General features: G+C 31.3%; 3 protein-coding genes across 4 annotated transcripts in view; 1 reads left to right on the top strand and 2 right to left on the bottom strand.

The window, feature by feature from the left end:
* LOC132736100 (uncharacterized) overlaps nt 1-14,544 on the bottom strand; it is a 34,233-nt gene extending 19,689 nt beyond the window's left edge. The window contains exon 1 of the mRNA XM_060723178.1: nt 13,760-14,544. Coding sequence (XP_060579161.1) covers nt 13,760-14,103 — 344 coding nt within the window. The 5' untranslated portion in view covers nt 14,104-14,544. The remainder of the gene's footprint in view (nt 1-13,759) is intronic.
* A 2,391-nt stretch (nt 14,545-16,935) lies between these two features.
* On the top strand, nt 16,936-17,416 carry LOC132736106 (ethanolamine kinase 1-like; the record flags this gene model as incomplete). Its single annotated transcript, XM_060723186.1, has 2 exons — nt 16,936-17,091; nt 17,291-17,416. Coding segments are annotated over 2 exons (282 nt in total), but the record flags the coding sequence as incomplete, so codon positions are not given.
* Nucleotides 17,417-20,267: 2,851 nt separating this feature from the next.
* On the bottom strand, nt 20,268-24,337 carry LOC132736098 (E3 ubiquitin-protein ligase TRIM71-like). 2 transcript variants are annotated; one of them, XR_009626543.1, is made up of 3 exons: nt 24,189-24,337; nt 21,190-24,011; nt 20,268-21,009 (listed from the first exon to the last, which is right to left on the bottom strand). XR_009626543.1 is itself a non-coding variant. In XM_060723176.1 (2 exons), exon 2 carries the CDS (start codon nt 24,002-24,004, stop codon nt 22,241-22,243), a length of 1,764 nt encoding a protein of 587 aa, XP_060579159.1. In that variant the 5' UTR covers nt 24,005-24,011; nt 24,189-24,337; the 3' UTR covers nt 20,268-22,240. The 2 variants fall into 2 exon arrangements, 1 of the variants encoding a protein (XP_060579159.1); XM_060723176.1 differs by having other exon boundaries at nt 20,268-24,011.
* Between the last annotated feature and the right edge of the window lie 1,844 nt (nt 24,338-26,181).

Raw genomic sequence — 26,181 nt, 5'->3', positions numbered from 1 at the left:
TGTGAGGCTTTACTTTGTCTGCTTATTCTTACTTTTAGCTTTTTAGATTTCGTAAATCCAAAAAACACATGAAAAAAACAGTAACATAACCAGTTCTTTAATGCAGTTAAGTAAAGCTATAACAAACAAAATTATACTATAAAACTCAAAAACGTTACAATCATGTGATAAAATTTTGTCTAAACATGTTTCTGTTATTTGTTGCAAACGATTTTTTTACTTTTGATAAATGACTGCATAAATAACTCTCAATAACCTTCCATATGTTCATATACTTGCCAAAAAACAAAATGTATCACAAGAAATTTAGCATCGCCGTGCATATGGATAATTAAAACATCACGATGATCCTGTATTATAAAGTGATAACATTGTTTCTGTCAGCTGATAAAATTTCATATCTAATATGTAAAAGATAAAAAGTTTACTTACACGTGGCTATTTGAATCAAGTTAATGTACTTGTACAAATTATTTATATATGATTAATATATATTTTACTAATATTCTGTATTAGGAGTATTCATTCTGAGAAGACATTTGTTTAAATGAAAATAAGAAGAAAAAGCGTGACAAGTTAAAAAAAGAGGTACGTTATTTTTAATAAAATTTATCACTTTTAAGTTTATTTAATGAGTTTTTTTTTAAAATAAATGCTTGATTGCGAAAATTGCTCTTGCTAGATAAAATTAACTTTTTGTAAAGAAAAGGCAAAATACTGTCAAACGATCTCTAAATTAATGACTGTTCAAAGCTGCTCATATTTTTGTCTAAATGAATAAGATATATCTCTTCATTAAAGTCTTTACTGTTACTCTACTTTGTGGTTACTACTTTGTACTTACAGAAAATATATCAGGACGATACCTGAAATGGAAGTAGCAAAACAGTCGCGGTCTAAGACAAGCATTTTGACGAAGCTGGCCGACGACGTTAACTGTCTTTCGCTAGATGATTCGGCTACAACCAACTTTCAAGAATGCATTCAAAACATTTTGACAGTAAATTTTGAACAATTAAATAAAGAAGATGAAGTATGCCGTGATGCAAAATTCGACGTTTCAATCAAATCCTTGATGAGATTTTCAAAAGGGGTTATCAACTGTATTGGAACAACATCAAAAGTGTCTGGTCAACGGATGCTCGGGACTGTATGTAACGTCGCCACAACTGTAATTACATATTTCTTTGCTGAGCAGGACGTTTCTGCATTTCTGATGACACGTTTTGGTACTATTATGAATGAAGAGCTCAGATTAAAGTGTCTAGCATCTTGCATAAAGATAAAACACTGTATCAGCTATATGCAAGGTTTACCTAATCCAAACAACTCGGACCAGATGATAAAAAGATGCATCTTCTACTTATGGCAGCCGATATTCCAGTTCAAACAGGACTTGATGAACTATTATATCTGGGTGAAAAAATTGGAAAATTAGTAAAATCAGCAATACATGATATGAACAACTTTGAAGATTTGATGAGAAATGTTGAATTATATTGTTGCCTAGCCACTTTTCGGGAACTATTTCTTCTATACCGCTTTAGTTTTCAGTCCATGTTAGAAGTGAACGCCGAGTCTGTCAGGAATGTTATTGATGCACAACAGGAAAATGATCAGTCTGTCCTCGAGTTTTTATACAAACCTACAATGGAAAATGTGAAATTGTTCTACGAAGTACTACAAGGTGACTGGCCATTATTGAGGGAATTCTGTGAAAGGCGTGGTCTTTTGGTAGAAGATTTGGTGGTTTTAGATAAAGGAGTGTATATAATTGAGTCTGTTGCAGACAAATCAAAGCTTTATACAATCAACGACTCATATTTACGTTCTGGAAAGGTCATTGATTGCGTTTTTATGGAGTCAAGTCGTAGGAAAGGAAGAAATGTATTCTCTTTTCAGACAGAGTCAAATTTTGTTGGTGCGTCAGAAAGCGCACGTCATCTTTGCTTAACAGATACAAAAGAATTCTGGAATGTATTGAAAGTGCGTGGGAATACATCAATAGGCAAAGAATGTTACATGATATGGTTAAAATCAGACATTAAGAAATGCCTGTGCCAAGAAAGGAAGGATTCTCGCTTCCTTGCCTTGCCTTTTGGTCAGCAGACAACATGTCTGTCAACGCCAAAGGATATAGGTTCAAATTTTTTATGGACAATCGAATCTTTATGAATTAAAAAAAACACATGTAGATATGTAAGCTTTAAATCCCTCGCTTGATGGTATAAAATGGTTAAATGTTTATTGTTGTAAATCATATGAAACAATTTTACCATAAACGGATCGAGGTGGCAATGATAAAGTTTGATGACCATATCTATATTCCTATTCAATATATGTGCATATCCAGTATGTATGATGCTCATAGCCGATTTAGTACATTATAACTTTATATTTAATATTGTGTTCATACAATGACCATTACACTGTGATTTTACTCGGTATTATAATTATTCAATGAGATATTAGTGTTGCTGACTGAAAGAAAATAAAGCTATTGGCTACCTGCCATCACATTTTAAATTGAATATAATACATGTCTGCCTATAATGTGAAACATTTTTTGACATAAATTTTTGAATTGCAGTTATGTAAAAGTTATCTTCGGTTCATAGTCTTATTATCAAAGTTATGTTGATATATTCTAATTAAGATAGTATTCTCATCTAAATATATCAATATGTATAATGCATTAAATGTTTGCTTAAAATATGATAAACCTGATTTGTTGACCTATTATTTGATCGGTTTATTTGAAATGCGAATAAATCAGTGTATTAAATACATGATAGATTAACATTGTAGCGTTCAGTAAAATAACTACCTTGTTAATAATGTGAAATCCGAGGTCGGTTCTATTTCTTTAAATTTACGGGAGTCCAGCACAACTTGCTGAGTTATTAACAATATTGATGAGAATTAATCTGTGAATCAATTCGAAGTGAGCATAACTCGGTATAATTCTACAAAAGTATAACTAATGAGTCTGTAAGTTCCATTTGAGCTATTCATAGAAAAATTTTCAGTCAAAGTGGGCTCTTACCAAGTTAGATACTATTCAGTGACTAATGGTCACTTCTAAATTTACCGATTTATGGACACATCTCGATTAGTTCTGTTCTTTATGAGAGCATTTTAATGAAATATAGTTACAGCCTTTAATAGTTTAAGTTCAATAAGATTTTTAGCCAGATGTAAGGCTTGATTATTCTTGAAAAACGGAGACAAAGAATAACCTTAAAATTTGCACACAAGTAATTGTTATAAACATACATCCTTCATCAAACTGTATAAAGGTCACAAAAATATGTCCAGTCCTGTCATGTCAAAACACCTCTATATGTACAAACCTATAAAAAAAACATCCAAAATTGAACTCTTTGCAGTCATGATTATTAACAGAATTAGGCAAAAATGTATGTTTTGCATTGCTATTGAAATGAAATGTTTTTTTCGTTCTCACGTCCCGGTCTTATAGAAAGTGAAGTGAAGTAATTCAGAAATGTAGGGAATATACATGCACATTAGTTGCTTTAAAAAGTCATTTTACTTTTGACAAATACATGTAATTTAAAAATATTTCTTGTAATCATAATATAGTTATATTGAATCAATTTATCAAACACGAATTGTATTTTCTCTGTACTTTATTCTAACCGCAATTCTCACTAAATAATAATGGTATTTACATGGGTATAACACTTATCTTATCCCATAATATTTCTGGCTTTATGGATGCAAGTATTGTCTCCTCAAGAAAATTCTAGACGAAGCATTTACATGGTTTGGAACGAATAGGGAATTGTTCTAAAGATACTTTAAAAGCTATATCAAATAAAACTTGACATTGATTAAATAAGTCTTGTTATTCATTTTCTCTACAGCAACTCCTTAAAGACTCACTCTTGGGATTTAGAACTGAAATGTAATATTACATGTTATATTATTCTTATCCATTTAAAATGCATGTTTCCTTGCTATATTTTTGTCAACATGTCAACAAAATACTGCATTTATAAAACTTTTCTGAAGCTAAACTTAAATTCATTCACACTTATTGTTACATTTACTTTGTGTTCTGCATTTTTTCTTTTGTAATTGGTACCTTATGATCCTTTCTCCCATATTTGAAATGTGCTACTTTTTCTAACGTCGTTGATTTTGACGTTGATCTTACGGGTTTTGGTTGAGGATGCTGGATGTTTTTCATTTGAGTCTTATATCGAAGGTACGTATCTATTCGCTATTAGTTTCGCTGACTTTAATTTTAACGTTTGCTTCAAGCAACAGAGAAGTATGACACTAGATGTCTGCACCTCACATAGTTACTGTTCCTAGACTGTTTTCCATGTATGCATAAGCCGTTCAGTGTGAAATATATTATTGTTTATGTGTGTTACTTTTTTTATATATTGTATGAATCTTAGACTCACAAAAGAATATGATAATCGTTTCAAATTAAAATTACGAGAATCCAATTATTGAATTAAAGATATAAGCACCAAACATATTGTGTATTAAAAATTAAAAAATGTAAGTTAAAGATTACAAAAAATACGAAATTAATGATTTCTCCTTTTGATCTTTATGAGTAACAAAACGTCGCCTGACTCATAATTTTTTGATAAAAGTTTTACATTACTGCATAAAATTTGGTCTCTTCCTCCCTTACATGTTCAGAATTATGACGTTATTAATATAGCCTATAAAAGGTTGCTCTTTATCCACTGTGTGAACACATGTATAGCAATTACTTTGCTCTATCTCCAGAATTGCAGTGATTGATATAAATCTGACCGATAAAACTTTTTAAATATATCATGTAATTGCTGCTTTACGTTAAGAGAGACACTCTTGTTAGTCAAGCTTTGAGTGCTATATCTCCCCTATATATCCAATTAAAAACTTTAGATACTGTAATGCCATACAAATTAAGAACAAGAATTCATGTACTCCATTTTCAAAGCAAAACACTCAATCATGAAAAAAAAAACAATAAAACCAAAACAAATAATTTTTCGATTTTATATACTTATTCCCGAGAGATATATAATGCAGGCGTTTGTGCAAAAAAAACAAATTTAGGTTGGTAAAATTTGATAAGAAGTAGTTTTTCCCGCTTTTGGAATCCGTAAGACCGATAACCCTAGTCTCCACATCATGGCGACACAAATCAAAATACTTTTAAGTTAAACAGTTTTAACTGATAACTTTTATCATGAAGGATCTGGAAAAAGTTTTCCAGACTTGTGTACCATTTGAAGAAGAAAAAGAAAGAGAGAGACTTTATTCGTTTGTAAATCTCACAGTACACAATTGACAAAAGCCATTATAGCTCATAGTCACATTTTTGGTATATACACTTATGAATTAATATTGGCATTAGTCAACAATAAATCTGTCAATAATGTAAACAAAATATTTGTAATGCAAAAAAAACACTATACACTACTCTTACAAGCTTTAAATACATTTGATTCGTAATTACTTCCCTTACATTTCAAAATATCTTATACAAAAGAAAATGTCTGAGAAAAGCTGTGTTCCTAAAAATTGTGACTGTTTAAAAAATATCTTGTTTTTTGTTCATCATTGATTCTTAAATATTATTTTTGATTAATATAAAATATAAACTAAGTATAAAACATTAGTTAAAACATTAGTTTGTATCTTCTTATTTTTTGGTATTATTTGTATAACACTTTTCATCATGTCAGTACGCACTTACGTACGCACGTGCGTGCATACATCATATACATTTATACACAGACATAATATTTTTACTTCTTATACACTTATTATCATTATCATTTAAATTGTGCAAAATGAAAAACCAAAAATTGAAAATGCGTTGTTAAACACCTCTTCTCACAAAACCTTATTTCTTAGGAAAACCTAAACATCGAATTCAAAGTAACGCGTGCGTATATCTTTTTTTATCATCTATTGCTAGCCATTTTTTTTATTCATTCAATCATTTTTTTTATGTAATTTTTCCGATGCGCGGGAATCTAAAAGGTTTAAAATAACGTCCATTTAATGTCCGGTCATGTTTACGTATACGGATCGGCTATCCTTAAATTTGAGCGTAATATTGTTGCCTTAACTTATAACTTCCACCCAAGCGACATTCCAAGTTTTCAAGTACGTACATACATATTATTTGAAAGTATTTGGAATGGAACTACTAATGGGTACATAATTGGTCTATAATCTATTTAGTATCAGAGCCCAAATTGATATCACCTATAATGTATAAAAGAAAGTGTTGTATGTCTTTCATTTAAAATTCTAAGTCTTCCCATTCTTTTATTACGAAGAATGAATGAATATTATGTACAGCTGTTGATGAAAATATTGTTACGATTTATTTCAACAACATCTACATAAATAGTCTGAGTCATGGGTTGGACAAAACCATTCAATTTAGGCGATCAACCTTTCATTTTATGTGATGACAAACAACTCTAATTATTATCCATAACTATTGTTTGATATTTAATGTATTTTTTAACCCAATAACATTTGACATTTAGAACATTGAAAAAAAGAGGGAATAAATTTATTCGTGTACAACCAATCTCTTAGCAGTATTGTGCCGTAATCAACGTGTCGAATGTTGTAAATCTCAGTGCTAAAGTCTTCGAGTATCCACTAGACACTACTAATAAATGGCAATGTTCTGACGCGAATATTAAGTATGCTTAAAAATGTACTACGATTAGAGCACTGTCCTGGATGAAAATCCAAGAGAAATAATTGCTGCGATTGAATGTGCTACAGTGTTTGCAAAGCTGTGCGACGCTCAGTCTCTGGGGGTTTGAATAATGATCGAGTCATAACTTCAATTAGAGAGGCGAAGAGTTGGCATTTATGCAAATTGAGTTCATGGCACTGACATGTCACTTACTGCTTGTTTATTATAATCAGCAATTCATAAGGTTTTTTTCCTTTATATGCAAGTTTTATCTATCTGTTGTAATTGAGTTCTAGTTTGATTTGATCTAGGCTCAACACACAAACATCAAACTAGTTTTTTTATAGATAATAATAACAACTGATAAATGGGTGATTTTTTTTAGTTGAAATATTCTGTTTTGCCATTTTACCACACTGTTCCTTTTGGCGACTGCAAATGCGCTATACAGAGTATTACAGTACAGAGATATTATGTTACCACTGCCTCCGAGATGTGCATTCGAGGGGTGTTTGTATTTAATGAAGATCCAATAATGAGCACCCTAGAGTATTATACACGTATTGTGGTGTAAGGAGCATCGTGAGAAATCTTAGGCGCTGTCTCTCTGCGCGTTATTTGAGCGCGTGTCTATTTATCTTCTTAAATTATTTACGAGTACAAGTCAAACTCACATCCGAATCCACGGTCAGCTCCGCCGTATTATAAACGTACTCGGAGTTCCCCGATCACATCGAGCCTAATTCCAAACTCGGCACGGAGGTCAACTCGGCGGCACATTTAAATATATATTATGGTTTGTGTTATCACTCTTCTTGTGGAACCACATAATTATATTATATGACCTTATTTTACAAATGTAGAAAAGATATTTTCATACATTTTTTAATTAAATTTACATTGGCGTAATTAAGGAGTTTCAATGAGTGGTAATAAAAACCTTATAAACAGTCAATCCTTGTGCAATTGCAAAAATACTAATTGAATGTTAAATAATCATTACACTGGTCTTTAATGTATATAAAGAAAAGAACATTAAAAATATTTTATAAATAGTAAAGCACGTTTTATTTCATAATTTTAATTTGAAGATTAACATCAAGAAAAGATGTCAAATGAGACTATTTTTATCGAATACTGGAAGGCACACAAATGTCTTATCTGCGAGATATATCAATGTACAGTGAGAGTACATGTATATAATATAACCAGATTTACTGGTATTTGGAGCTCATACTAGGCGCCTTAAGATACATCATAGCAATTCAGCCAGTAATAAAATAATCTATGTAAATACGTAATGTTTTGAGTTTATTATAAATTGTGTGCCAGTTGAGCGTGCGATTTGACCCGTCGAAGAGCTGGCATAATGGGCCGAGTTGACTCCTATGTAAGGATTACCCAAATTTAAGACATTGGCAAGTCTAAATTAGATAATTGAAACGGTGATTTTGTTACCAACGACGTCAGAGGCCTAAATTTGTTACAGAATGTAGAGTTGTATCTTAAAATGTATAATCTATATTCTTAGACATACTTAAAAATGAGTATACAAATATTATTCTCTCAGTTCATAGAAATCAACTTGAGAAAACAGTTACTTTTTGCATTTGTTGCGTTGCCAGCCAACAAATGGTGCTGCCAGGGCTTAATGTAGAAGGATGGTTTGCCCTATAAGAACTGATATTTTATCAGTTGTATCATGTTTGTAAAACCTGATGGTCTTGCATTAAAATATTGGATTTATAGTCGCCAATATGGTTAGAGTTATATTGTTTTGAAGCTGAAAGTTGATGCCAATATTAGAGTTCCCTTCACCATTGATCTTACAAGGGTAACAGTAAAGTATAACAGTTTAAGAGTCCATTAACATATTAAGTAGTTATCAGATGATTAACATACCAGTTATACTATCAAGCTTATTCTGGAGAAGTGTTGAAGGGACTTTCATAATACGTAATCGGCGTAAAACATGGGCGTACAAATGGTTATAATTACATTATGTTTGTAATACTCAAATACTATATGCCATTAAGAAGTCACAATCGCAGAATGTATCTGTGAGGCCAGTGTAGAGTTGTATAAATTACACATGGACACTTTCCTGTGATCTCACTATGTAGCAGAAATAGGCAACACATGATTAAGTGACTTTTTGTGGTATATTAGAATAATTTTCTGTTTCATTGCGTCAAAACTTATTCGAATCTAGACCTGTGTTAAAACTGGATGAATAACATTGGAATGAATATGTTGGTGGTTTGCACTTGACTTGTAGAAAGAGTTTTTTTTTGCAATCTTTTCAGCCAACTAACAATATCATTGCTAACTGAGCTTAGTATTGCACAATTCCTTGCAAAAAATATGAATTTATATATAAGGCCGTTTAATAAGGCTTCAAAGTGATCAAACTTTTATATTTTATCTGTCTATTATCATTCGGTTTCTCGCCTACGAGGTTGAATCTATACAGGTATGTAAGGTTGGGAAAGATGTATTAAATCGACTTTCTGTACCCCTATGTTGATATCAGTTTGACATGTAGCATGCTTTTCCTTATAGACTTGTATCACTAAACTTTGATAATAGTACAGTTCATGTTATGGAGAGAGCAGATAAATGAAAATCAGAGTGTGTGCGAGATCCTTTCTCGCCTAGAAAATGTGTGTCTGAGTTTAAATAGTATACATACTACATCACACGTGACGTTAACTGAAGTGCAGGTATTAGTTAACCCGCACGTCACATGAAGTCAATTCATGACATTCCTGCACTTGACGTCTAATTGGTCGCTTGTGGTTTTACTATATTGTGATGGCAAGAAAGGAAAGCGAAGAAATTCTTTTAGATGCTCTTCATTGTTCTTTTCTCCGGGTTTCAATATGTTGACAAGTAGCTGAACCGGTTTTTATGTTTGTAGTCTAATAGATACATTATAGGAGCATACGATAATTCTCACAACATACAATACTGATAGATGAGAGACTACGGATCTGAGCCGAGAGCTGCGGTGAGCCCCTCTTTCGTACAATCAGATAGCCTCATGTTTTCGATGCCATTATTCTTTTACATGTAGCATTGAACATGGTACCTTGATAAACACGTGTAATGAACGATATAATATCGAAAACATGATCGTTAAGTGTGCGTAATTTTTGCGTAAAAGATGGGAAGATGAAGTCTATATAACATCAGGCGATTAGACTTTAGCACCTTTAGTTACATTAATTGTCTCTTGCCATTTCATTATCTTTTCTTATCAAAACTGAATAAGTGTATGATTATATGTAAATCATATGCAATCAATAATTTCATGTATATACGGTATTAAAATGTATCTTTTTATTTATTTTTATGTGCCCCTACGTTTACGTGGCGGGCATTAGATTAAAACCCTTTGTCCGTCCGTTTTCCCGCCCGCCCCGTCCGCCGGCATTCGTTCATTTTGTCGCATGTAACTCAAAAAGTATTTTGACCTAGAGTCATGAAATTTTACAGGAATGTTGATCACATGTGTTGTGTGCACCGGGGGTATTTTCATTGGATATTTAAGTTTTTTTCAGAGTTTTTGCCCTGTTTTTTTAAATTTTTGCAATTTTCAATTTGTGTCGCATGTAACTCAAAACTTTTTTGACAGAGTCATAAAACTTTACAGGAAGTTGATCAGCATGTGTATTTGTGCACCTGGGTTTTTTGGTTGGATTTTTTAAGTTTTTTCAGAATTCCCCGACTTAGTAAAATTTTGAATTTTCCTTGTGTCGCACTAACTCGGAAAAGAATTTGACCTAGAGTCATGAAACTTTACAGGAAGGTTACCAGCATATGTTTGTGCACGTGGGTATTTTCAGTGGATATTTTTTTTATTTTTAGAGTTATTGCCCTTGACTTAGAAAAAATTTGGAAATTTTTTCAACATGTGTCGATGAAACTCAAAAATATTTGCCCTAGAGTCATGAAATTTAAAATTTTGATCAGCAGTGCATTTGTGCACCGGGATTTTCGTCTGGATTTATTTAGTATTTTAGAGTTATTGCCCTTCCTTAAAAATTTTTTTGCAATTTTTTTCAACTTGGATTTGACATAGTCTTTAAACCTTAGGGGCGGGTTGCTCAGCAATTTTTTAATTTCACCTGGGGTTTTGCTTGGATTTATCAAATATTGTAAGTTATTTCCTTACTTAGAAAAAGATTGACAGAACAGTGGAGCGGTTTAGGGCAAAGCCGGCGTTGTGTCCGTATTCCTCCTTTAATAAACTAGCCTCAACAAATAATAAAACATGTACATTGTATTTGATTAAACTTAAAATTGCCTTTTTGATCGTGAAATTAAAGGCCCATAATGCCCAAGAAATGCTTTATTTCTCAATATCTGTTTTTGGTGACATTTTATAGTTTTAAAAAATTAATACATTGACTTATTACTTTAACTATCCTTTGTTACTGTTTCCTTAAATTTGGCAGTTAGCAATATGATTCAGTATTTTTTTATGCTTTTTATACTTTTATGACAAATAATATCACATTCAGTGCTATTTTCTTCAGGTGATAAAGATCTAACATGCTCAAAAATAATTACATGTATTTAAAGTTTTGAACAATGCAAAAACATGAGAAGTAAAAATATATTTTTGATGCAGCAACATTTCTGTTTCAAGGTTATTTTGACTTGACTGGTAAACGCTATTTTTTTAATTCCCCTTTGTAAAAAAAAATTTTATTTTTGTCTTTTTAATTTGGGGAAAGGGAAATTTTACTTTTTTTGGGAAAGGGAAACGGGAATGGCAAAAGATGTTTTTTCCCCTCCTACTTTTTAAAATTTGGGACTTTGGTTTAAATTTTCCCTTTACCAGTTTGTATCATTGGAAAAACCCCAAAAATTAAAATAAAAAAAAAAGCCAAAAGGGGATTCAGAGCCCTTTATTTCTGTTATTTTAAATTTTTTGGGTGAAACCCCCTTTTTTTAGTTTAAAATTTTGAAAATTTAAAAAAGGGACTTCACTTCAGCATATGGGGGACTTTTGGGAACATTTTTTACTAAAAATTTTTAATTAAAGCAAAAAAGCGCATAAAAGAAACCCAAGAAATGTTTTTGTGTAAAAAAAATATTTTTTAATTGTTAAATTGGGGGGGACTTGCTATTATAATGATGATATTAAGAAAAATATTAACAATATTCTTGGCATAAGAAATACAACACATAATATAAAACAGTATGGTATGAATACGACTTTTATTAAACTTAAAAAATTTGCTTCATTGCAAAAAATGAGCACATTTCTAATTTTCTACGTAGTAATTTTTTTTTTGAAGACAAAAAATCTGTGTTAGCATTTATTATATACAATTATATACATGTATATTATCACACAGTGAACAAATACTGTTTTCTGTTTGGTTGTGTTTTTTTTTTTTTTTTTTTTTTTTTTTCATTGTTACATTTCATGTTTTACATTCTTTCTTTCATTATTTAAAGGTTGTTAGAATAACCATGATTATATACTTGTTTGTATATATTTACATAACTGATCAGATATCATACACTTCAATATTGTCTTCATCTTCTCTGCCTATACACATCTTAGACATTTCTTTTTGTTTTCCAAAAAACGGAAAAAAATCCGTAATCTGAAGCAACTGGTCAGCAGTTTTTTTGTAGTTTTCTCTGTAAGTATGCCAATTGTTTTGTTTTGTTTCAGCTGTTGAACGAGATTTCTGTCAGGTTGAAACTCTATGTCACTTACTGTCATCTTCATTTTGGTATCTTCTATAAATTTGTTGGCAACATTTTCAGCATCTTCCCCCATCTTCACATGAACAAACAATTCAGCTTTATTTGGGTTTGGAGATGCTAATTTATCATTAACTGATGTAACCTTTTCTTTGCGTTCTTGTAGCTGTTTGAGACCTTCTTCAATCTTGTCTTCAAGAAGTTTGAATTTATTTTCTATCTCATCAATAGAACTTTTTTCCAGCTTGTCAAGTTGGTCATTAATTTTTTGTCGGAATTTTCTGATATCATCCAGTAACTCAGCCTTTCTTTTCTGAAGGCTTTGTTTATCCTGTTGAAATTTGTTAGCTTGTACAGCAAAGGTCTTAGCTGATGCCTTCAGCTTTGTTTGAATTTCTCTTGAAGCCACTTGGTAAGATTTGTTTTGGATGAATTCTGGTATGTAGAATATATCTTTACATGATCTGGAAAAAAAGGAATTAAGTCTGTTTATGAAACAAATCAGTTTGTAAAAGCATCTGAAAGTAGAAGAAGTGGTTATATACTAAACAACATGTTTTAAAAATTAATAATTTATCTTATTTACTTGTTAAGTTTTATTGTAAACATGTTTAAAAAATCCGGAAACAAAGTGATCCCTTGGAAGCATTAAAGCTGCCTCCAGATGAGCAAAAATATTGATAAAATCAAACCTGAGAATAAGGTAATTAGATTTTCGGAAGAGTATAAAGATTCAAAATTCTAGTATTAATTTACACATAATTTTCGATTAATTACCAATTTTTCAGTATTTATAACTATATTTCTACTGCGTTACTAACACAGTAAGGGCTATTTTTGCATATTTTGACCTCTTTATGGTAGTTCACATTGGTTGTAAGTGCCATTGATAACGTCTAAATTGCATTATTTTTGTAACTTCACAATATTGTACTGTTAGATACTTATTCAATTTTTTATGAAAATTAGCATGAATCTGGAGGTGTGCAGCTTTAATCACAACAAAATTACATGAAAATTGCATACTTAGTTTGCAGTAGCTAGAATGATTATGTAATTATAACAGCCTTTAACTGATTAAAAGATTGAGATATTAGCCACTAACCAACCGGTATATCTAAAAGAATGACTTTCTTCAATTACCTGACAAAATGATAAACAATCCAATAGCATTCCAGGGATTTTCTTCTCAAAATTTAAAAATTGACTGACCATCAGTTCTTGGTCAATGATGAGTTGACAGAAAGAATTCACTAAGCGGGTAGACTCAAAGTATTTAGGACTGCTTATAGAAAATAGATTAAATAAAATGATCATAATGCTAAAAGTTACCTGTGATCAATTGTCATACATGTAGTACAGCCAACATTATCATGATTCTGACAGTACATATCAATGTGTTTATGACTGTGTCTGTCACATCTCTCTGCTGGTGCCCTCGGTAGACCTTTACTGGTTCCTGACTTAACTTGAGATTTATCCAACACCTTGTGACCAGCTAATACAGGCACTTGACTGTGAATCTTTACACAATTTATGCAGAAATAATCATGGCAGTCTACACAGAATTTTTCACCTTCAGTGTTTTTACCTTTATTTTTTTTACACATTGAACATAATACATCAAATATTTCATCAGAAAGAATATCCGTATTTATTTTTCCACCGGTAGCCATTTTGTTGAAAATCTTGTTGAAACCTGTTTACTCAGTTGATCTATACAGCGTCTAAATATAGATATAGCTTGTCCTTATATCTTATTGCAGTTATTTCATAGTCATTTTGAAAATATTTTTTGTTGTGAAATTTTTATTCCAATCTTTACATTTCCTTTGTCTCAAATACTGCTTTCTCAACAAAATTAATTAAACCTTTCCTATCTTATACAAATAAACTCTCAGAAGTTGAACCTTTGTAGAAATAACATTACTGTTATGAATGTAGTAACCAAAACATACCATATCTCTCACAATGCATTCACCACTTAAAAATATTGATCTCAAATTATTGATCTGGTGTGCTTATTCAACCAATAATTGTTAAACTTTATGAAAATGTAAGTCTCAAACATTTGCTAATTATTGTGAAATATTTGGACTAGGAAGTGATTAAACAAGAAAAATATTACATACATTCAAACGTAATATAGGTATGATTGCATTCTAACTTCTGTGAAGACGTTTTATGCTTGCTGCATGAAAGGTGTTATGTAAAGTGAACAAACTTGTCATCAGATATTTTATATCTTTCATGGAATGCAATAAATGGATTTATTTGTAATATAAATCCGTGAATAAATGTATCATAATATTAAAGTTGTATGTCTTCAGATGAGAGAAATGATTTCAAGAAAAGAACAATGCACAACCAATTTACTGCACAAAATTACACATCTTCCACTGAACAGACCATATGAAGTTTGATAAACAAGATCAGCAAGGAAGAAAATCTTGCAAACCCACAGAAATAGAAATATAAACAATAAAAACCTGTTTTTGATCGAGTATTTCTTTGTTTTCTGAACTCGTAAATCTGGTCACCAGTTTATAAAAAAAAACATAGCTATATAAGATGGACACAATATTTTTTCTTTCTTTTTTTTTATCTTTCAGAGCATTAAAAACCATTCTAATATATTAAAGTTAGAATTTCATTAAAGATTTGAGAAATTATTATAATTATTAACAACAACAAAACATCATTATTTGTTATCGATTGATCCAATAAAACCCAAAAGATACAGTTTGTAAATATTTATAAAAAGGTATTTCCTATCCTAAACGAAGCGCCCATGTTAGCTATATCTATAATTCCCGCATTAAGCCTCGTTGGTGCTCGGGATAATCACTTGATACTGTAATGGCAGCCATCTTACAGTACGAAAATGCCTGGTCCTCATCAGACAGTGTCCTTTGCCAAAAATTTAATATGAAATTAATACTTGCAATTCAAAGTTTGTTTGCTATATATAGATTATCGATTTTGTAATTGCAAACCTTTTCTCTGCCCGACTATGTTGATGTTTTGTCATCACGTGATCAATACACTGTAGCAGGAGAGGGCTACTTTAATCAGACATATAACAATTTTATTTACAAATAGTTTGATAAACAATCCCAGAATCATTTAAAATAATTGAAATCATCGAAAAATAATAAATGCATATAAATTGTAAATTTCTGTAATATCACAACTCACCCTCTAAACAAAACATAATAGACTCAACCAAAACAAGCGTCTGCTTCATTACCTAATTATGTAGTTGCATGACCATGATTTGCAACCAAATTTTAGAGCTAAAGCTATGACCACAGCAGATTCCGTACAGAAAAGTAAATAATTGTATTGTCATATGAACAGAATTTTTATATTTTCATGTCTTATTTTTTTTATTAGCCTCAAATGAAACAGAATACCCAAAAATAATGATCTGTCTTATTTATTTTTTAGCTCACCTGAGCTAACTTGGTCAGGATACTTGTCTAGGTAATTGCTCTGATGAGTTTGAACATGGATCATCTCAGATGAAAAACTGGGTCACGGGAGATAAAAATAGAAAATCTTTTTAACACTCTAGTGGCTTATGTTTTCATCCAAATATCCTGGACATTGGTCTGAAAGTTTGTTTTGATGATTTCTAGGTCAGGTTTGAATATGGGTCAACTGGAGTCAAAAACTAGGTCACACCACCCTAATATTATCACTCTAGTGGTCACATTTTTGACTCAATCATCATCAGACTTGGACAGGATGCTTGTCTAGGTAATTGCTCTTTTTGCTTGCATGACTTCGAACATGGGTCATCTCGTATTAAGAACAAGGTCAAAAGAGCTAAATAAAGAAAAATCTTGATATCACTCTAGTGCCTACTGTTTAGTTCTAATCATCCTAGAAATTGGTTTGAAAGTTTCTTTTGATGATTTCTAGGTCAGGTTTGAATATGGGTCACCTGGGGTCAAAAACTAGGTCACTGCCAGAATATGGAAAAACCTTGTTAACACATTTTTGAGGCCCATTTTTTACTCAACTGTCATGAAACTTGGTCAGAATGCTTGTCCGGGTAATTGCTTAAATGAGTTTGATGGGTCAGGTGAGCGTTCTAGGGCCATCTTGGCCCTCTTGTTTCAATAAATAGTTTTCAATATTTACTATACATAAGCCCTTGGCAAAACTGTCAGCCAGGGGAGGTAATACATGCTATGTGCAAGGGGTTTAAAAACATTATCTTATAAATAATATGAAAACAGTGATATAAACTTATATTTTTAAAGCTGTTTTTCAAAAACTTCTCTATTGATAGTCTTACCATATCAGTGTTTTCTCCTTTAAACCTCACATTGTTTTATACAATTTAATATAATGTGAAGTTAAATTGGTTTGACTTATAAAAGGAAGGCCAATAAAGCTGGAAAGTAGCCATAAATTACATTGTCTGCATGTCACTGAAACCCCAACCAGAAAAAAAAGAAAAAAAACAGATTATACCATTATTTGATTATTAACCACTGTATTTTCATCCGCAGGTTTTTACCGGAGGTATTTCTAACCAGTTGTACGGTTACTATCAGGAGGGTAAATTTAAGGAAGATGTAATTCTGGTGAGGATTTATGGTCAAGGAACAGAGCTTATGATAGACAGAGATGTTGAAAAACAAAATATACAGGTAAACTTAGGTGCTTTCTCAATAAAGGATACTTTCGGAAACCTTTGGTTGTCCTTATATGTAAAAAGATTTGTTATTCAACATTTAACATTGCCTTTAGAACCTGCCACAAACAGGCTATTATAGACAGGAGTCTTATTGTATCATTTTTTTTGTATGATCTACAGCCTAACTTATAAACCAACATATATTTTTCTAGCTTCTAAGTGCAGCCGGAAGAAGCCCACCTCTTTATGCTTCATTTGACAATGGCATAGCATATGGTTTTATTCAGGGTTGTACCCTTGATGAGAAAACTATACGTGATGAAAAGATCAGGAAGTAAGCCTTATATATCTCAACTAATTCATAATTGTTATTTTATATTTTGATTTAATGTTTATATATAGTTTGACATTAATTAGAAAAGGCAAGCTTATTTCAGAAATAATCGTTTTATATCTTAATTAATATACAAGAATTGAAATGAATTGAAATGAAAGCTGCATTGCATATACATTCAATGTTATATGTCTCTAAGCCTTGGTTTCTGTCAGTCAATTTTTTATGTGTTTCTGTTTGGGATATCGACATGATATTATCAAAAACACAAACGAGTATGAAATAGCGCGTATGTTAGGAAATAACCAAAAATATCAACACCCGAATCCAAGGCTATATGGCTCTGTGCATGAAAGACCTGTCAGCAGATATGAATAATCTTAATCTGCTAAAAGCAAAAATGATCAGCCTTTGTCACCAGTATAGAGCCAGGCCACTCTGCCAATCTGTTCAGTCTGACGAGGCTCTATGTGGTCGATATAAGCCGAAAACTGTCCAATATTTAAAATATTGAATTTCATGAGGCGCCAAAGGGAATTCAATATTTTAATTATTGGTCAGTTTGAGGCTTATATCTTACTTAAATTACTACTTTTGCTGTCAAATATCATGTTATCTATCAAAGCATTAGAAATAATGCATTTTTGTGTTAGAAATCTACAATTTAAATGTTTTAGAAATTATCTTTTTACTTGCAAATACCTTATAGGTAGCCTCTTGAATAATTAGATGTCTGTAGCATGAAATTTTCGTGTTGTGAAATATGACCAATGAACACGATGATATACACAAATTATACCACTTACACAAAAGGTTGGACTTACAAACATCCAGTATACTACAATTTATATTTGGGATTTTTATCCCCCAAAAAAGTAAAATATAAAGTTTTCAAATTTGTGATAAATCTCTGATATTTTGAATGATTGGCTGAGACTATTAAATTAATATCCTTTAATGAGGATTTATACTGATTATTTAGTGTTTAATGATATTTTGTATGGTTTCTCAATTGAGATTTTATTTTACTTTACCTGTTTATTACAACTATCACCAATTCACAGATGTAAGATATTGTGTAAACTTTTGTTATTGTGAATTTTGGATATTTACGCAACAAAATGATACTTTCTTATTTTTGATTATTTTTGATTTGATATTTGTCATACCACAAGAGTCTGAAATGTTTCTATATGAAAATTAAACATATACAATGTATTTAGTCAAATATGAACGCTTCTGTTTATTTAATTTCTCTGTTACGTTTATTTGAAAAGTTGAAATATCTGAAACATTACGTACATACAATGAAGCAAATCAGGTATAATTGTAAAATAAATGTATGTACATGTATAAAAACGAGAAAGAAAAAAGGGAAAGTTAGGCAAGAAATTAAACCATTTGAATAATGCCATCAAAATTATATCCTTACTGACGCCCCGCTTCCTTTCTCGTAAGCGTAAACAATGATATGACTTTAAGAGCTTGGAATTTAAAACCAGTAGTCTGGAAGATAGTAAAACTTTTTCAAATTTCGTTTTGTAAATTTCAAAAGGACTTGACAGCATTTGAGGAAATATGAACACTTTTTTACTAGCAACTTTATTAATAACATACAACGCATAAAAGAAATCGAGAAATGTTTGTTTATAGATATATTAACTATTTAGCGAGTGGACTTGCTATTATAATATGATATAAAGAAACTATTAACATATCCTTGGCATAACAAATACAGCACATAAAATAATATAATATAGAATGAATACAACTTTTATAAAAAAAGATTGCCTTATTGCAAGAAAGAGCACATTTTTAACTTTCTATGTAGTAACTTTTTAGAAGACGAATTATGAGATATTATATACACCGTATATTTTTCTGCTTTTTTTGTTACACTTCATGTTTTACATTCAATATTTCATTAAGGTTGTTACAATCATCATGATTATATGCTTGTTTGTATTCATTTTCATAATTAATCAGATATCATATACTTCAATATTGTTTTCATTTTTTCTGCTTATACACATCTTACACATTTGTTGATTACAGCAAACTGACCAAATTTCTGATTTTTCACTGTCAGCTTTTATGACCTCTTCTATCAGCTCACCATCAGATGTAAACTGTAAAACATTTCTAGATCTATATCCAGAAAACAGCACACTTCCTGCTTCAGTGAGATGACAAGAAGCAACCCACTGTATTTTTCCCCATTAAACGTTGTAACAATCTGACCATTGTTGTCCAGTACTATCAGTCCTTTATTACCATCAGCAACATATATCCTTGTAGTATCCTTACTGACTGCTAGTTTCTGTCCTGACTTATCAATATTAAACTGTTTAAGTTTCCTGACAGACATTGTGTAGATATAAACTGATCTGATATCTGAAATATATAAATGATTGTTTGCATATGCAAGACCACGACAGTCAAAATCAGTTTTAATCTTGTTTGTTGTTTTCATTCGTCTGCAGAAATGAAAAGAATTCACATGAACAAACAATTCAGCTTGAATTGAGTTTGGAGATGCTTATTTACCATTAGCAGATGTAAACTTTGCTTTGTGTGCTTGTAGCTGTTTGAGACCTTTTTCAATCTTGTCTTCAAGAAGTTTGAATTTATTTTCTATTTCATCTACAGAACTTTTCTGCAGCTTGTCAAGTTGGTCATTAATTTATTGTCGGAATTTACTGATTACATCCATTCAGCCTTTCTTTTCAGAAGGTTCTGTTTATCCTGTTGAAATTTGTTAGCTTGTGCAGCAAAGATCTTGGCTAATGCCTTCAGCTTTGTTTGAACTTCTATTGAAGCCACTTGGTTAGATTTGTTTTGGATAAATTCTGGTATGTAGCATATATCTTTACATGATATATCATTTAGTTTGGAGCAGAGTGATAGGGTAAATATATTAGCCTCTACCTGACTTAAAGATTTTTATATTAACCACTATCTAACTTAAAGAATGACTTATTTCAATTACCTGACAAAATGATTAACAATCCAATGCCATTCCAGGAATTCTTTTTCTCAAAATTTAAAAATTGACTGGCCATCAGTTCTTGGTCAATGATCAACTGACGGAAAAAAATCACTAAACAGGAAATCTCAAACATTTAAATGTATACAATGCTCAAATTCGATATAAGAAAATATTTATAATTGCTACACAGTTAATTTTAGATAATAAATAAATATGACTTTACGTCATACGAAGAAGAAATATTTTTTAAACTGTACACACTAAAAAACATTCTTTTTAAGAACAGACCAGCTTGACCCCTCTGTGTTCCTTCAAGTATTTTTCATGTCTGTATTGTTGCCCATTTTTTAATGTTTACATGTTTTGTGATGTCTGTGTTGTTGGATTGACGTTGACGGTAGGTATTTTCTCAATCCCCCCTCTCCCATTTTTACCCCCCCCCCCACCTTTTCACCCTTTCAGCCCTTATCCATTTAATTCCCTTATGGGCCCGTTATAGTTTATATTATTTCACATTACATTTCCCACTCCTTTCACCCTTTTGTCCACTCCAGTCCTGTGAACGTTGCCTTTGCCTTGTTGATCTTTATTCTTGTTTTTTACTTGATCTGTAATAGGGAACGCAGCTTCCCATACAAAGTTTATTCATTCTTTTATTCAAATTAGACATATTCAGTAAGAATTTTATAGATTTCAATAAATTACCATGATTGAAATATTTTACCCAAGGATAAGCATAGTACTTCTTATAGTTAATGAATAAAGTGAATCATTATGCTTTAAGTTACCTGTAATCAATTGCCATACATGTACATATCAATGTGTTTATGACTGTATCTGTCACATCTCTCTGCTGGTGCCCTTGGTAGACCTTTACTGGTATTGACTTAAGCTGAGATTTCTCCAACACCTTGTGACCAGCTAATACAGGCACTTGATTGTGAATTTTTACACATTTTATGCAGAAATAATCGTGACTGTTCAGACAGAATTTTTCACCTTCTGTTTTTACCTCGATTTTTACACATTGAACAAAGTACATCAAATATTTCATCAGAAAGAATATCCGTATCTATTTCTCTACCGGTAGCCATTTTGTAGAATATCTTGTTAAAACCGATTTACTTCATTGATCTATGCAAAGTTTATACATAGATATTGCTTGTCTTAATTTCTTTCTTTTTTTCAGACCTATTTCATAGTCATTTAGAAAACAGTATTTCATTTATGAATAAGTTAACCGTAAATAGGTCTAGTTTAATATATATATAATATGATCAACAAGATCAACAAGGAAAGGCGGCGTTCAATGAACGCAACACCTGCCATGAATGATATAAAAGTTAAGATATTGATTTTACATTATTAATGATTCAAAGTGCTTCTGCAATGAATCTCTATGAAACTATATAAAAATTTAAATTTAAATCTCCGATATATGTTTATTTTTGTAAATATTTGAACCAGGAAGTATTTTGAAAAGTAAATAATTTTATTGTCATATAAACAGATTTTTTATATTTAAATAGGACACAATCCTCATAAATTGCCTAAAATGAATCAAAATATGCAAAACTAATAACCTCTCCTACTTTTTTTACAATAAATATTTCCCAGTTTTTAAAATATGCAACTCCCTTGCCAAAACTGGCATCCAGGGGAGGTAATTCATACTTTGTCAAAAATGTCTTTAAAATTATATCTTATAAACAATATGAGAACAATGATATAGATTGACCTCTGCACGCGTATGTTTTAAAGCAATTTTACAGAGACTTCTAAGGATATACATCCCATAACCTGATGTTTTCATCATTTCAGTGTTCTCTTCGTTAAATTTTATATTGTTTTGTACAACTCAATATGATTGTTTAATTCTGTACAGCTGCTATTGTATCTACTTACACAGACTATACTGACATTTGCACACCAACACATGGCCCAAGGACTTTCTATATCCTCCAGTACAATTTTGCTGTCTTGACAGTCACCGCTTACTTTTATTATGCTGTGTCTTTTGTAATCACTGACTAAGAATGATCCATCATCTAACAATGCAATACCACTTGGCCATTTGATTCCGCCATACTTTCTTATGACTTTTCCCTGCCAGTCTAAACATAATATCGCACTCTTGTCCCTGTCAGATACATAGATTGACTTGTTATCAGTTGTGACATAACTAGGATGACTAAAAATGTTGTCGCCATGGGAATCTGTTGCAAGTTTTATTTGTACAGTACCTTCCAAATCCATGATAAGAAGGCTGCCCTGTAATGGAAAGGCTACGGCAAGTTTTCCTTGATGATGACTGATACCAAAACACTGCCCTTCTACTCTCAGTTTGTTTCTTGGTGACACCGAATTTGAGGAGAAGGAAAGGAATTGTATTGTATGGCTTCGTGGTAATGTAACAGCAAGTGTATCCCCAGTGATTATTGTGATATCACATGGCTTCGACTCAACCAGTAGTTGTTGAATAACTCCACTTTTGATGTCAATCATTTTGATTGACTTGTTGATGAAATCTGCTACAAATATTTGATTTTGAGTAGGAGAGAATGTTATACCAGTAATTCTGCAATCGCTTTCATCTGATGGTGTTTTGACATTGATGTATTTAGGATCTGATATTTCAATTTCTACCATAGCCTGGTTAATTGGTTTGGCTGATTGCATATGTTTCTTACTTCTGATTGTTCCTAATGATTTCTCATTCTGAAGGAGTGTTTTGATCGGTTGATTTGGTTCAAATTTGTATTCACCAATGTCTATGGCTGCTGGAAGCTGTAAGATCTTTTGTTTATTGTCAAGAATCAGTTGCTGAGCTATCTTTAATTCAATAAAGAGTTGGTCAACTTTCTTGTCTGTGTACAGATCCCAAAGTGTATCTGCTGATGATTGAAGAGATTTGTTGATGTCATCACATGTTGTTTCTGTAGTTTGCAACTTTTTATTGTTGTCATTTTGGAGTGTTGATGCAATATCTTTAACTTCTCTTTCTAGTTCATCTAATGTTGTGTTGATGTCTTTTCTGAAGTTAGCTATATCTGATTCTGCATCTTTCAAAGAAGTTGTTGATTTAGCAACGCTTTGTTTTAGATTATCTACAGCCTTGATGCACTTGTCTTGCATATTGGCAAGGTCTTTCAGAGTTTCATTTAACTCAGTGCTGTTTAAAGTCTGTCCTGATATATCGGGTATGTAGTCCACATGGCAAGATGTGGACACATGTTCTAGTGCAACACATACACTGCAAACCAGTGCACTATGGTCATGACAATACAGTTTGATCACTTCTTTAATGTGTTTAGCACAATAATTTGAAAACTCATCAGCCTGTTCACCTGACTTTGATAATTTCTGAAGAGTTTCCTGAAGTGACATGTTTGGATTGTCTATAAGTTGATGATGCTGAAGTGGTTTTGGTCTTCTATGAGTGCTATAACATGATTGGCATAAATGTTCCTTACAATCCAAACAGTATCCAAAGGCTGGTGTTCTAAAATCAGCTCTGTCACAAGGCTCACAAAAAACTTCAAAATCTTCAGCACTACCTTTCCTAAGGATGGATGTTAATTTCTGATATGCCTTTTTAGCCATTATTAATCTGGAAAAAACAAATAGAATACGTGCAAAAGAGCTAAAATATTTTTCTAAACTTTCAAGTTGTATAATTTTCATTTTTAACTGAAAATATTAGGTGCCGCTTAAATTTTTTGGATAACCAATATGTAAATGTTAAATGTATGAAATATCAAACGTATTAAAAACATAAATAACTTACGTGTGAACTGTCAGTAGGACTCTGTAAAAGTGCAAAATTTAGTTTCTTGTTAGGTGGATATATTCTCTATCATGCGTAAATATGAATGTATAGATTTCAACATTGAAAAACAATCTTTAAAATGCGTAGCTATTCGTAGACAACAAAAATATGTAATGAAAATTGATATACCAGGTAGTTAAATATTGAAAGGCGTTTGATCGAGTTACATAAATTTGTATTTAACAAATACAACAAAATAAAACATTATGAAATGTACCTTACTTTGAGATATATTCAAGTCTGCATATTTTCTCCCTTTTATACCGACATGTAGTATAGTAAACTCCGCTTATAACGAACTCACTGGGACATTCAAAACCTGTTCCTTATATCTGGAGTTCCTTGTAAGCATATAGCGAATTAGTTCCTTGTATCGGGAGTTTTTTTTATAGCAAATAGATTTACATATAACGAACTGATTGTTTACCATTGACCGCCATTTTTGAAGAGCATTTGATTAAGAAATAGAAATATTAGTCATTTATTTATATTTTAGACACAATACCCGAGAGCGTACTTTTTGGAATTTGAAAATCATTGCTATTTCAGTTTTAGTTTTACTCAATATCACATAAAATATAATATTTTGTTTCTAAACTCTTTACGTTTTCTTACCATGATTTAGAATAAACAAGATTTTCGATTTTTCCTTCCTTTTATATTGAATAACGTATCCTCTTTTATAATTTAAGGGTGACTTGTAAGATATAGATTTCTTTTCATTTAAATCAAGCGTACTTTGCAGTTTGCAATGGATCTTGCTTGCCAGCATGCATGATTATGTTGAAAAACGATTTTAAATTATTATGATTATTTTACTCGAGCAAAACTATTGAAGAAAATAAATAAATAACCGTTTTATCTTGGTGAAAAGAGCTCATGCTAAAAATATCCTAAATAGAAAACTATACAAATTCATTTGAATAGATGTATTGAAGTACATACAGCGATAAACGGTACATTCGCGTGCGAATGAAAACGAAAGTTGAAAATGCGGGATCTATTTACGAATAGCCAATATTTGGAGTTCGTTATAAAAGTGTTATTTTCTGTACTATTAACTAAATTGGGACTAAGAAAGAGTTCCTTATAAGCGATAATTCCTTATAACCGTGTTCGCTATAACCATATATTTTATATTAAATAAAGAAGGGCAAAATTCGGGCCAAAATAAATTGTTCCCTATAACCGGAAGTTCGCTATAACCGTGTTCGCTATAAGTGAAGTTTACTGTAGTTTATTTTGCATATGAACAATAACTTCATCAAAACCTGTAATAGGAATAGAAATTTACAAGGAGTATGCAAGGGAGGTAACTTTCCTATAACAGAAGGCATTTTAGCTCCAGTTTCAAAAGAAAGAAATGTAGATGTTGTCACGATTCACTCTTCAGTGTTAACCTTTTCGTTAAGGTCCATTTTCTTAGTAAACATTTTTGGGGGGTTAAGGTCAATTTCTCAACTACTAATGCTTTTCATTTCAAACTCGGAATACCTGTAAAATTTAAGGTAAAGTTTTATAAATGATAGCCGATATTTATGATTGATAATTTACGAGCGAATAAATATTGTCAACATTAGATAGGGTTTATATTATGTTAAAGTTTGAACATTTACAGCTATTTGAGTATTTACGTTTTAACGGTGTCTAAGTTTGTATAAATATATACCTTGGTTGTTATATTTTAACCAACAAAAATATCCCAAAGCATAGTTAACTGTTATAGAATTCATTTAAACTTGATAATCATATATGTGAATTAATAGAAACATTTGAGAGGGAAAATACTAGGGGGTCACTAGTTCTAGTTATCTGCATTTAGTTGTTATAATTACAACTCGAAAACAAATGTTTATTTAAACTATTGGTTAGTGTTTTTTTGGTTTTTCTTTGTTTTTGTTTTTGTTTTTTTTGTTTTTTTGTTGTTGTTTTTTTGTTTTTTTTCACTTTG

The sequence above is a fragment of the Ruditapes philippinarum genome, unplaced genomic scaffold (assembly GCF_026571515.1).
Source record: "Ruditapes philippinarum isolate M1 unplaced genomic scaffold, ASM2657151v2 ctg5773_1_1_1_1, whole genome shotgun sequence".
Classification (NCBI taxonomy): Eukaryota; Metazoa; Mollusca; class Bivalvia; order Venerida; family Veneridae; genus Ruditapes; species Ruditapes philippinarum.
The sequence above is the reverse complement of the archived record's forward strand: the minus strand, read 5'-3'. Positions and strand labels throughout refer to the sequence as shown.

What these genes read in the sequence shown, in the direction of transcription:
- LOC132736098 (XM_060723176.1), bottom strand. Translation starts at nt 24,004, where the DNA reads ATGGCTAAAAAGGCATATCAGAAATTAACATCCATCCTTAGGAAAGGT.